The following is a 14487-nucleotide window of genomic DNA, read 5'->3' as shown; positions in this document are numbered from 1 at the left end:
GTACTTTCCACGGGCAACCCGCTGAAAAATATCCAACGAGGGGTGAGATGCTGGGATTCTAGAAATCATCTTGTAAATCCAGAAAACTCATAAATGAATTTGCCATCTCCAAGTCTATTCTGTATTTATTAAGGCTGAGGTAGGGTATTGATTTTCTTCTAAATCCTGACCCATTATGTTAAATGAGGAATTCAGAAGCCACAGAACTCTCCAAAAGCACCAAGCTTACACAAAGCCTCAAGACCAATAATGATAAAATTACCTTAAATATTATGTGTAATGACGTCAAATGGTAGTGACCACACCCAGAAAACATTTGAGGAAGAATTTATTACATTTACTTAAAGGATTAGAGCTGATATATGAGAGAACATTTAATTATGTCAACATAAAAACAATAGCTGTGGTTACGATTTGCACATGCAATTCATTCTGCAAAAGTAAAAATACACACTACTCTTTCTAGACAAGCCTTCTATATGAAGTTAGAGTAGGTCAAGGTAAAAGAGCAAGTGAACTTGAAAGGATTGCACTTATAATTAAATGGGACATAGCCAGGTATAAAGAGGAGACATACCTAATGCTAACCACTGTACTGCAGTACTAGCAAATTGCACACTTATTTTTAGAGTATACTATTCAACATATATATATATACTAAGACTAAAGAAATGTCAAATATCCACCTTTAAATTATCCCTTTATTTCTGACATGTCACATTTTGATATTCATGTAATAGCATTTGAAATATGTAGTTATCATTGTCAAAGCTTATGTTTAAGGGATAAAAGGTCTGTAACATCTACCACTATTGGCCTCAAATGCACTTTCATCATGATCTATGAAGTGTAAAGAACTGGGTAATTAAGTTAAACTAACCTGCTTTAACTACAAAAAGCCTTTAAAAATTTAGGAACAAATATGTAACAAATGGGCTCATCCAGAGCCACCTTTTCATTTTTAATGCAATGTATATTAGAATATCATGTGAATACACATACAAGTAGAATATACAATGAAAAAAAAATAGATTAACTCCAAAGATCAGTATTTGGATTTGGAAAGTTTTGACTTGCATCTAAATTCTGCTTATAAATAGCCTGAAAGGAACTGCTATCAAGGACCAGTCTAAAGAACTAGGCTGTTAAGTTTGCTGGTTTAAAATTTCTTAAACCTAATATATTGCCATTGTATGGCTTCATATTCTTTTAGTTTACAAAAAAAGTGCAAAAAACTTTTTAAAGTAATCTTAGAGGGCAACAGAATCAAACACAACCTACAACAAAGTTATCCCAATATTTTTAAACAACTGAACTTTTAAGTTTTATGTAGCTTATTATGTTGACATTTTACCCATCTCAACAAACAGAAGTGTAAGGTACAGAAATTTGTTCTTGACACCAGAGGAAGAGATTGATGTGGAATATAATGGAATAGAGGAAGAGCTTTCCTACTTGATTTATAGTTAGTCAATACATGCCAGTTAACAGAAATATTTTAGGGAATGCTACTATATAATTATTCTACTTCTAAATTTATGTCATGATTATTTAACTACTTAACTATGTGAGCAGAAAAAAGACATCTTTTTAAAACTTGTTTGATTGATATTTATAGAGCTATTTTAGATGTTCTACTTCCAATGTGAATTTTCATAAATAAATGTTTTCACAATAAACTAGGGTCACTGGATGACTTCACATGTTAAAAAAAAAATCTCTCATCAAAGAAAAAGGCTGAACTTGAACAACTAGGTGAAGAGCACACGTGAACACAACACACGTGAATGACTCTGCCTTTTCCCTGTTTCTGCTCATGTGTTGGGTATATTCCCCAGCGATGAATGATCCATGTTAAAAAAAGGATTAAACTGTAAGGTTTTAGTAGGTTTGAAATCTGATAGTTTTCCAAGAGTTATTTAGCATCGTGCCTTTATGAAGGATGAGGGTAAGATATCAAAGACACCAGTAATGAATAATCAAATTACAGTAACAACAAATGTAACATATTCTTGATTATTATTTTAATCTTACAAGAGGGTAACTGCATCAAACTTTTGGATACTAGATATTTAATGAGTAATAAACCCACTATCTTAAACACAGTCTAATTTTCACATAAATTAACCTAATTTCTCTGCCGACCTAAAGTATAATTCACATGTATCAAAACAGATTCTTCTACAACATGCCTTATGAAAGTAATTTTGTACTTAGATCAAGTTTCATGACTGCTTTTCTCTTTTGGGGCAAAGACGTATATAAATATTTCCTGAATGAATTTTTGCACAGTATCCAAACATCCATTTAATATGCCTAAAGTGCTTTTGTGGTTAGAGGGCATTCACTCACTGCACCATGTTGTATGTTAAGTTTCAACATCAAATCTACTTATAATGATGTCCTTTCTTAAATAACTGTTCTCATTCCTTTAGATCGTGAGTTCACATTTTATAACTTCCCTCCCGCTATGTATAATCATTACACTAAAATGTTCTTCACAACACTGCTATTTGTTAGGAGGAAGGTCAGAGCTAAACATGGTTATAACAACATGACTACTTATTTTGAGGAAATAAAAAAAATGTAGTAGATATAAATTTGTTGACATTTAGCAAGACCAATCCTTTCCTGACAGGGACCAGCCTTTGATGGCCAACTTAGATGGTGGTGGTGCTATTACCTTGTAGAGTGTGAGTTTGGGGTCTGTCCCTACTTTTCCTCATAATTCTGACAGTCTACCAATCTCTTGTTGGTTTTGCCTAAAGAAGAACTGGATATATCAGAATATAGCATCTGCTCTGTCTCACAAAGAGCATATATGTGAAAGAACTCTGTGAAGTGTTAGGCAAGAATACAAAGGATAAAGCATAACAGGAAATCCACTGTGAACAATACTGATGAGAGAGTAATGAGTAGACTCACATCTCATCTGTAAATGTGCACTAAATTTCCTCAACCTTTTATTCTTCAATAACCTCTGCAAATATTTTCAGTTGCCCTGGCTTCTGTATCTTAAATATGGCAGAGAAACAAACTTACTTGATAGCAGTAGTCAATACATGATCTATTTCTTCTTACTCAGCCCCTGGTTTTAGCCCTGCCTCCTTGTCAAAGGTGGTGGGTAGAGGATAACATGAATGTGAAAGTGAGTTTAGCACTAAACTCTGGAGGCTCAATCACTTTCCCCCTGAAGAACAGAACATAATGGGAAGAGGTTTAAAATATTCCTAAATCATCGTGTGGAACTAAGTTCCACCTACCTCAGGACTGGCAGACATTAAATACTATCTCTTCATTAAGTGCCTCTACAATAAGGGTATTTGCTAACTGTGATACTTACTAAGATCAATATGTACATTTTGGGGGTGGTGTTTTGTTTTGGTGAGTATCGCCCAAGTCCTATAACTTATTAGTCTGCTTTAGATACCTACTAGGGAAAAAAACAAACTCAATCTTGGCCTACTGAAAAACAGTGTATTAAGTCAAAACACATTTTAAGGTGAAGATATATTGTATAAAGTGCTTAATCAACCAAATTCTCTGATGTCTTAAAAAGAAGGGTCAATAAAGTTTATATACAGGTATAGAATGTTTGAGATAGTTTGTCATATTCATTCCTAGCTCTTATCCAGACACTCTGCTGAGTTTGTGATGTGTTATCTTCAAAGGCTGTCAATAACAATAGAAAGCAAATGTTTGAAAACTTCCTTAATTATTGATTGTCTAATATTCAAAAATTGATATTTTTAGTTTGCTGTGTTAAAACAGAATTCCTTTTCTCCAGCAACTGGCAGTGTCACTACCAATGGAAGAGGACTAATATTTTACTTGTTGGTATGATTATAAATGACCTGAATTTTTTCTGGCAGACAACAAAAGCTGGGCTCGTATTAGCTGCATCATCTGGATTCTTTTTAAATTATGTTGTCAGCTAAAGTAGAGAGTCTAAGACCTTGCTCCTCTAATTTTTGTTAATTCTCTCCCTAAGATTTGATATTCAATGACTATTCTCATTAAAATCAGTATAGCTGTTTAGGACTAGCTTTAATTTAAATACCCTCTGTTTTCTAGACAGCAAAACAAAAAGTTTCACTTTATAAATTTTAGATAAGCTTTGTTTTTCTTCAGTGCAAACATCCTGAAACAGCACAAAGTCAGTCAGCTATTCAGAGGATGAAGTCAGTTTATGTAGTGCTTAAAATTGAATCCCAGATATACTGGGATGGAAAAAGCCCATGTGGCAGGACAGTACATTCTTGTCCTTAAGGGCAAATGACCATCTTCAGCGAGTGAAGATCTGAAATCACAGATAAAGTATTTTTAGCTTTACTTTACAGGTACTTCTGAAGATGTAACAGGAACTGTCTTTCACTGAGGCATGTAGCCACCTCGTCTCACAGTCTGTGGTAAGTAACTTTTAGGCATTCCTTCATCAACTGCATCCTCCATCCCAACTGTTTCAAATCTCTCTACTTGTCCCTCAATGCCTGGACCAAAAGCATCCACTGCAGGAACTTCCTGAAACATTTTCATTTTCCCAGATCCATAGGGTTGTGAAATATGATCTGAAATCTGCTGCTGTTTAAGTCTAACAAAATCTTCTTCATTGACTGAGGAAACTTGCTGTGACCTTTCAAAATGCGAAATATCTGGACTGGTTTCATGTTGACTGCAGTTTTGCTTGAAATACCGCTGCCTGGGCAGAATGCCATCACTGCCATCTACATTATCTACCAGCTGTAAATCTTCTGGCCGTTCTTCAGAATCTAACAAGGGCTGGGTGGACTCAGATCTTGAGAAGACTTGGACTGATGGTACCTGGTGTCTATAGCCACTGTGAACCACTGTGGAATATTGGACAGTGCTTGAAGTGTTCTGTGCAGATTCATTTTCATCACTGCTGGAAATGCTTGGCCTAGAAGATGACATGCATGAAGACCCTCCAATACCACTACTGTGTCCTTCAGTATTAACTTTTTCTTTCTTGAATAGGTCCAAAGACTTTAGATCCTCTGGGAAAGGCTTTTTGTCATTTGCTTCTATTTCCACAACACTTACATCAGTGAAATTGCCATCTGGATACATTTGATCTTTTGAATTAAAATGCTAAGAAAGACAGAAAATGAATTATTACCTATGGTACACATTCATTTAGAAAATCTGAAATAATTATATCTAACATATTAGTTAAAGTCACAAAATGCATCTCTGAAACTTCTCAGTAACTTAATAGTGCAAAGATAATCTATATCACTAAGTCACTGCTAACTACTTGAATCATGGATTTTGTGAAATTTGTCTAGAAGGTAAGAATTAGACTGTATTTCCTCAGAATTCCAAATCAATATTGTTGGGGTGTTACGTTTTTATGAACTAACCAACTCAATGGACATAAATTTGAGCAAACCCCAGGAGATAGTGAAGGACAGGGAAGCCTAGTATGCTGCAGTCCATGGGGTCGCAGAGAGTCGGATACGACTTAGGGACTGAACAACAGTAACAAAAGTCCAGAAGTAATATTTCATTCCTAGTCTAGGCAGCCTAGGATTAACTGGATAGAAGAATGAAGAAAACGTTAAGAAAAATCAAACTCAAGTTTCATAGGTTATGAAGGACTGTCAGAAGTAAAAAATACAAATAATCTTCCCTTTAAGGAAATTTAAGAAATTTATTATAGGCTTCCAGAAGTCATTTAATCATATTAAAATCACAGCCTTTAAATTTGATTTTAATATACAATCTAAAATGCTTAACATAGCTGTATTAAAACACTAGGCTTTCAACTTACAAGTTCAGTCAAAATATTTTTAATGTATACTAAATAGAATTAGGAATATAAAGACAAATATGCTATGGTGATAATAAACTCCTAGAATATGCAAGTACTATTTTTAATTTTGACTAAAATTCTAATTTATGTACTATTTTATTTTCATTTACTTTTCAATTCAGCCCGATTATTTTTTGCTTAAACTCTACAAATATATCCCAATATGTGCGTGTATTCTAAGTAGTCAGAAACATTTTATCTTACCCTTGGAGGTGTGTGAGGTGACCACTGGGCAATATGACTCTTTGAAGGATCTGGAACATTAGGCCAGATGTGTTTTTTAATTCTGGAGAGGAAAGAAATACTGCTTATGGAGAACCGCTTGTAATAAACGTGATCATTTAAATCTTAAGAATAAAACCAACTAAACAAAAAATACCTACTGTACTCCAAAGCTAACAAAAACATTTTTCTTGTAACCAATAGAATAAAATACTATTTAAAAATGCATAAGGATCTGAATCTTTATCCTTAAAGAAAAACTGTTTATGACTAAAGCTGGTAATCAGTATTCAATTTTTTAAAATCTCTGAAATCAAATTCTGCAATAAAAACCACTTAAAAACTTTAGCCAGGGGTACAAAACATTGTGGCACACCTTCTCTGCAAAACAAAACCCCCAAAATGTTCAATTTCCAACCAAAATAATTCCGACAATGATAAATTATCACACCGGTATAAGATAAAATAATATGATTTTTCACAAGGAAGAAAAGGCTAACAGAAAAATAATTAATTCAAGATATCCTTCATCAAAAACCTATTTAAATATGTTTAATATAGTCCCGAGCACAACATTAGACGTTCACAAGTGTATATAAGTACACAGGAAATGAGTCATCTTGAGAATAAGTTCAAATAAAAAATAAAGATGGGTAGTAAGATCCTAACAGATTGTCCAGCAGGAACAACTATGAAATCTGGACATAACAGAAAAAGCAATAGAGTTAACAACCTAAATAAATTGACTAACCAAAAAAAAAGAATTCCTTGAAAGTCACCAATTACTGAAACAGACTGGAAAAGAAAACGTCAATAGCCCTATACTTATAAGAAATTCAATTTGTAATTAAAAATCTCCCTACAAAGAAAAGAGCAGCCCCAGACAGCTTCACTTGTGAATTCCATTAGACATTTAAAGAGGAAATAATACAAACCCTACACAAACTCTCCCAGAAAATTGAGGTAATATGTACTAATTAAGAGGGCATTCATTTGATGAGATAATCAGTATTACCCTGAATCCAAAATTAAACAATGACACCACAAAAAAAGGACAAGTCAATGCCACTTTTTAACATAAAAATACAAAAACTGTTAACACACCGAATCCGGCAAATTCCAAGGAATGCAAGATATAACATCTGAAAATCAATGATAAAATTCACCATATTTATAAAAGGAAAAAAAAATCATAAGCTCATCTCGACAGATGCAGAAAAAGCATTTGACAGAATTAAATACCCATTCATGACAAAAACTCTTAGCAAAACAGAAATATAAGAACTTCCTCAACTTAGAGCTAATATAACATGCAATAGTGTTAAGAGTGAATGCTCTTTCCCCTAAGATTGGGAAGAATGGGAATATGCTGGCTCTTAACACTTCTATTCAACATTGTACTTACTGAAGGTCTTAGCCAGTAGAATAAGAAAAATAACTAAAAGTATAAAGACTGGAATAACCATCTTTACTTGCAGGCAGCATGACTGTATATGCAGAAAGTCCTATGGAATCTAAAAAGTGACTACAATAAATTAATTTATCAAGATCTCAGTATATAAGATTAATATGCTTAAAAGGATCAATTTTCAATATACCAGCAATGAACAACTAGAAAATAAAAACATGTAAATTCCATTTATAATAGCATAAAAAAAAGTTAGGAAGGAATAAATTTAACACAGCCTGAAGACTGAGAAACATTGCAAAAGGAAACAAGAAATGTACCATGTTCATGTACTGAAAGATGTATGTGACTCATGAACATTTGAACTCATGTTCACACTGCATTTCCCCCTAAACTGATGTAGAGATTCAATAAAATTCCACTAAAAATTCTAACAGATTTTTAAAGGAAATTTATAAGCTGATAATTTTATATGAAAAGGCAAAGAAGCTAGAAAAAAATAATTTTGGGAAAAAAAAAAAAAAACTGGAGGAATTCTGCCACCCAGTCTTATTGCAGAGCTATAATAAATCAAGACCATGTGGTATCAGCACCAACAGACATATAGACATATATAACAAAGGAACAGGGTTAAGAGTCCACAAATAGATCTAGACTTATAAGAATAATTGATTTTGGTACAGGCTGAAGACAATTCAACAGGAAAAGACAGTCTTTTTAATAAATAATGCTGGAATGACTAGATATCCATGGAAAAAATTCTTTGACTCTGACTTCACACCATGCACAGAAATTTATTCTAAAAAGATCACAGCATAGGGTTAAAATCATTAAATTTCTAGAGGAAAACATAGGAGAACATATTTGTGACACTTGGTTAAGCAAAGATTTCATAAAAAGGACATAAAATCAACAACCATTAAAAAATAAAAACCCTAACAAAATGGACTTGATCAAAATTAAACACTTTTGCTTTTCTGAAGTCACAGTTAAGAAACCAAAAAGGCAAGCCACAGTCCAGAATTTGCAAAACATTTGTGACAAAAAGTTTGTAACAAGATATATAAAGAACTCTTAAAGCACAATATGAACAAATCACCCAATTTAAAAATGGGCAGAAGATTTCAAGACATATCACAAAAGAAGATGTAAGGTAGCACATGAAAATATCTATTACTAGTCCTCAGGGAAACAGAAGTTACAGTCACACTGAGATAGCACTATAAACCCCTGAGAAAGAATGGTTAAAATTAAAAACCTTGACAGTACCAAGAACTGGGGATGATATCGAGCAAATGGAACTTTTCACATTGCTGGTGGGAATACAAGATGATATGGCCACTTTGAAAAACAGTTTGACAGTTTCTTACAAAGTTAAATATGCATCCAGTAATCCTGGATTATATGATCCAGCAATCCCACTGCTAAATATTGACTCAAGATAAATGATAATCTATGCCTACACAAAGATATGTATGTGAATGCTCATAACAGCCAAAAATCAAAGAAACAACTTAAATTTTCATAACAGATGTATGGGTTAACAAATTTTGATCTTTCCATACTATAGAATACTATTCAGGAATAAAAAGAAGAAAAATATTAGTATATGCAACAATATGGATAAATCTCAAAAAAGTCAAGTGAAAGACATCATACACAAAAAATTACATGCTACTTGATTCCTATATATGTGAAATCCTAGAAAAGGCAAAAATACGACCACACATGGTTGACTGCTGGGGCCAGGGGCTAAGGGAGAGGACAGACTACAAAACAGAAAGAGGAAGTTTCCAGGGTGATGGAAATGTTCTCCATCCTAAGTGTGGTGGTAGTTAAATATCTACATACAGCTACAAAAATTCATCAAACTGTTCACTTCAAATGGATGAATTTCACTTAATGTAAATTATAGGTCAACAGAAGTGGGGGAAAATGCAAAAATATGAACAAGGGTACTTACAGGTCTCGCTTATTAAAGCAGAATAAAACTCCCAAAAGGGTTGTCAATAGGAATGCTAAGCAAACAGGTACAACAATAGCTTCAATTTCTCCTTGAGCTAAAAAACAAAAAGTGGAAAGAAGGAAAATAATTGTTGACACATATGCTACGGACAAATAATGCAACTTTCCAACCAGATTACTGTTGAAAAGATGAAATACCATCCTTTTTTTTCTTTTTACAACCTTTTCAAACTTACAGGTGTTTCTCTCTCCCCACCCCTCTCCCTTGGTAAATCATACCCTAGTTGCTTATGCCTTAGGTCATGGTAACCTGACCACAAAGTATACATAAAATAGAAGTTGGCTGGGGGAATAAATGGATTAGTTCAGTTTATTGGATAAATAATATACCTGGTAAGAGTTTTCAAACTTAACTATTTATTACATTTATCATCTGCACTCAGCAGAATCTTAGCAAAACTTACTTTTGAGTTCTAGGAGCAAAATTGGAAAAGCTCTAAATGATTTCAACAACTGAACTACAAATGTAACTTTCTATAAGGAATAAAAATGTAAAATTCAGGTAAAATTTTTAATTGTTATTTACTGATATAGGGTAAGAATTTAAGGAGAACCTTAACAGGCACAAGGAGTGGCAGAAGTAAGAATATCATCATCTAAAAAGCAGCAAGCCTCAGATTCCTAAATACCCTCTTTGAATCTGAAAGAGAGCTTAGTAATCAAATGAACCGCTAATTGGGAGAATTTATATTAGAGATTTTTTAATGATTTGGTTGTTTCTGGTAAACTCCTCCAACCCTCCTTCAATTAGTCTTTTACAGGAGAAATGTATCCAAGTAGTAGGACAGCTACACATTACTCAGTCTTACGTTCCCACCACACATATCCCTTTGTAAGTAACTTTACATTCTGTGAAGCATAACAGGAACTGAGCAATCAGAGGAATAAACTATAGGTTGGAGAATATTAACTCCTGAATGTGAAGATTCTCATGCACACGACACATCAAATCCAGGCAGACCTGTCCTTTACTGGTGCTGAACTTCCTTCTCAGCTGCCACGCCTTGGGCCTTTCGCTCACGGTGCTCCAGGATGCCTCCTTCTTCCTATCTGTCCACATCTTAACTTCAAAGCTCAAGTGCTGTCTTCTCCACAAAAATCTTTGAAGGTGAAACTTCCAACTACCAGTATCTTTAAATTCTTGCTCTATTTACTAGCAGCATGGCTCAAATGGCTCTCTGTATTGTTTACTTATACTTTATTTCTTCAACTAAGCTATATGGTCCTTGAGGGCAAAGTCAAAGCCATGTGAAGTAGGTATAATGGATCCATAAAACAATAGGTCAGAGGGAAAAGTGGATGAAGCAATATTAAGTATGATCTCAGTTTTGGGAAAAAATGTATGCATAGAAAAGACTAGGAGGATATATAAATATGTTAAAAGATTATTTTGGATGAGGGATTAGGAGTGATTTTTCTTCGTCTTTGTATTTTACTTTATTGTCTAAATTCCTTATAATGAACACTACTTTTGTTAACAGCATACATTTTTAAAGTTAATTACTTTTATTTTTCTAAAGATCATGGCACAAAGTTTTATTTCAAATATTACAGGTATGCCCCCACTTTAAGAAAGTTCCCATTTTACCACTTCACTTTCACAAAAGACTTACACTAATATACTAAAAAGCGTTTTTCATAAATTACATTGTTTTTGCTAACAAAAATAAATTTATAAAAAAAGCTTGTTACTGTATTTAATGTAGGTCTTTCATGAAAATGAAGTGGCATAATGCAAACTTGCAAAAGGTGAGAGATACTCTGCTCTAAACCATTTTGGCTTATAAAAGGTTTCAGAGGAATGCTCAACTTCTGGTTAGAGGTGGAAACCTATATTTGTTACATATATATTCTACAACCATGTCACCACAAATCTTATCCCATAGACTATATTCATTATTGGCCATCACAGAAAAGCTCAGGATCTTTCAATATCTATCTTATGTAGTAGTCACTTATCCACTTACCTGCTCATGCAGCAAACATTCAACCAACAAGGAATATGGAGCTTACTATTTATCATTCACTGTGTTGGTGCTTGGATATGACAAAAACAATTACAATAAAATAAGGTAATTTAATAATGATTCAAAATGTAGTAGTTACAGGAAAGAATGCATTTTAAGTCTGCTGTAGGAGGCCACTGCTGCTGCTGCTAAGTCACTTCAGTCGTGTCCGACTCTGTGCAACCCCATAGACGGCAGCCCACCAGGCTCCGCCATCCCTGGGATTCGCCAAGCAAGAACATTGGAGTGGGTTGCCATTTCCTTCTCCAATGCATGAAAGTGAAAAGTGAAAGGGAAGTCGCTCAGTCGTGTCTGATTCTAAGTGACCCCATGGACTGCAGTCCACCAGGCTCTTCCGTCCATGGGATTTTCCAGGCAAGAGTACTGGAGTGGGGTGCCATTGCTTTCTCCGAGGGAGGCCACAGGAATAGCCAGAACAAGAAAAGGTATAGGGGAATGTACTGGGAAAAGACATAAAGGTGGGGAAAATGAAGTTTAGGGTCAAAGAAAGAGATTATAAAAGGGCATGCACAAGCAGTATTTGAAAGCATGTGCAACTGAACTTTAGTTTATGTAAGTGAAAAAAAGAGATGAAGACATTTACTACAACTAACCCTAAACTTCTGGGTTTGGCAAAGAGCTGTAACATGGAACAAAGAAACCTGTTTGGGAAGAGCAGAGAGGGTGGCTGAAGTCTTAAACAGGGACTCTGAAATGGAAGATAAGAAAACAGTGCCAAGAACAGAGCTGTGGAGAATACAGAACATTTAAAAGAGCAGAAAAGGAGACCAAGAAAAAAGTACCACACGAGGAGGAGACTCAGGAGAGTGCTATTAGAAAAATAAACCAAGGGAAGAGACTGTTTCAAGGATGAACAGGCCAATAGGAAGGATCAAATGTTGGCAAGTGTAGGGAAAGAAGATGACTAAAAAGCATGCACTGGACAGGACGAATAAGAGGTCTACCACGTGTGACAGCAGAGAGGCTTCAGTGGAGTGGTAGGTGGGTGGGAATCTGGTTTCAGCAGGTTAAAAACTGAGCTGGAGGTACGGAAATGAGACTGCAAGCATGGATTAGTCTTTACAGCCTGTGTGTTAGGTGCTCAGTCGTGTCCAACTCTTTGCCATGGACTGTAGCCCGCCAGGCTCCTCTGTCCATGGAATTCTCCAGGCAACCTGCCCATTAAAGGAAGAACAAGAGAAGAGACTATACCCAAGTTTTTTAAAATAGTTGAAATACAACTTTATCCTGATTCTAAATAAAAAGGAGTGGGAATGACAGTAACAAACAAGATTCCACCTCTCAATATAGTCACGTGACTACAGCAGTCTTATATTTGAAACTCAAGGAGGAAACAACTGTGTTCCAAAACGCCTAAATACGCAGGTCCAAAAAATGAAGCTTTTTTTTAAACAGCCACATTCATTCCAAAGCCCATCCATCTCCTTCAGCAACAAAGATTAAGCACATGTTCTGCTTAGCTACGTAATAAAGTGGCAAACACGCTGCACCAGTGACGTTACAGGACAGCTGCCTATATAACTAGACTTCCGACGCTGGGCCCAGCTTCACTTTCTCACAGGTCAGCACTTTCATCTGGGAGAGCAGTCGCGTGAGCAACCTCTAAATCGCGCTTGTACTGTGCTGCCAAGGCTGGGTCCATGACCACCGCTGGCGGGGCAAGAGCAGGCATGGTGACAAACTCCAAGTTGGTGTCTCCGATCAATTATCTAGCAAGCCAGAGGAAGGGCTTTTCAAAGTTGTAGTTACTTTTGGCAGAAATGTCATAGTACTGAAGATTCTTCTTTCGGTGGAAGACAACTGACTTTGCCTTAACCTTCTGTCCTTAATATCCAGTTTGTTGCCACACACACAACTGGGATGTTCTCACACACACATACCAGATCTCTATGCCAGCTAGGCACATTCTTGTAAGTAACTCTTGATGTTACATCAAACGTTATAATGGCACACTGACCCTGTATATAATAGCCATCTCTCAGTCCACCAAATTTCTCCTGACCAGCTATATCCCATACACTGAACTTAATCAGTCCTCTGTTGGTATGCAACACAAGATGATGGACCTCAACACCCAAGGTAGCTATATACGTCTCAAATTCACCAGTCAGATGACGTTTCACGAATGTAGTTTTTCCAGTACCACCATCACCAACCAATACAGGTTTGAACTTGGGGTTCTCCTTGGGCAGCCAACGCGATGCTACTTCCAGAAGCGTCTCCATGCCTGTCTGACTAAGTGAGACCATACCCAAGTTTTGCCAGTGAAAAAAATGAACCCATTTAGAAAGATAAACAAATTATTTTGGGATTTATAGAGTACAGGTGAAATTAGAAGCAGTTGAAGGAACAACAGCAAAGTATGGAAAAAATTTTCTGTAGTTTAAAGAAATAACCAAACAACAAAACAAAAATTTTATGAACACATCATTTATATGAATCCAAAGAGAAGGCGATGGCACCCCACTCCAGTACTCTTGCCTGGAAAATCCCATGGGCGGAGGAGCCTGGTAGGCTGCAGTCCATGGGGTCGCTGAGGGTCAGACACAACTGAGCGACTTCCCTTTCACTTTTCACTTTCATGCACTGGAAAAGGAAATGGCAACCCACTCCAGTGTTCTTGCCTGGAGAATCCCAGGGACAGGGGAGCCTGGTGGGCTGCCGACTATGGGGTTGCACAGAGTCGGACACGACTCAAGTGACTTAGCAGCAAAGATGCACTTTAAACAAAATTTTAGCATGTAAGTTAAGCCCATTTTTAGTGTTATTAAATTTTTAAAAGAAAAGAGAAAAAAGGAAAACTCAAGCATGATTATTCCTTACCAAACTTTGGTGTAGTAAAAGTGAATTCTGGACCATCCTTTCCACCTTCATCTGTGTAGGCTGCCATTCGTACCATGTACAGAGTGTCACTAGTCAAAGAGGACAGTGTGTATTCTGTGTGGGAAGAATCCACATTCACAGCTGGAAGA

The 14487-nt window shown here is 35.7% G+C and overlaps 1 protein-coding gene and 1 pseudogene across 2 annotated transcripts in view; both read right to left on the bottom strand.

Annotated features, from left to right (window-relative positions):
• Positions 1–311: 311 nt before the first annotated feature.
• The window catches only part of IL6ST (interleukin 6 cytokine family signal transducer), a 61881-nt gene continuing 47705 nt past the window's right edge, over positions 312–14487 (bottom strand). For both annotated transcript variants that reach the window (XM_019982787.2, XM_070774662.1), the window contains exons 13-16: positions 14339–14479; positions 9427–9523; positions 6038–6119; positions 312–5109 (exon numbers count right to left, since the gene is read on the bottom strand). In XM_019982787.2, the coding sequence (XP_019838346.2) occupies positions 4372–5109; positions 6038–6119; positions 9427–9523; positions 14339–14479 (1058 nt within the window). In that variant the 3' untranslated portion in view covers positions 312–4371. The remainder of the gene's footprint in view (positions 5110–6037; positions 6120–9426; positions 9524–14338; positions 14480–14487) is intronic.
• Positions 9427–14331, bottom strand: LOC109574818 (GTP-binding nuclear protein Ran-like; annotated as a pseudogene).

The sequence above is a fragment of the Bos indicus genome, chromosome 20 (genome assembly GCF_029378745.1).
Source record: "Bos indicus isolate NIAB-ARS_2022 breed Sahiwal x Tharparkar chromosome 20, NIAB-ARS_B.indTharparkar_mat_pri_1.0, whole genome shotgun sequence".
NCBI classification, from domain to species: Eukaryota; Metazoa; Chordata; class Mammalia; order Artiodactyla; family Bovidae; genus Bos; species Bos indicus.
The sequence above is the reverse complement of the archived record's forward strand: the minus strand, read 5'-3'. Positions and strand labels throughout refer to the sequence as shown.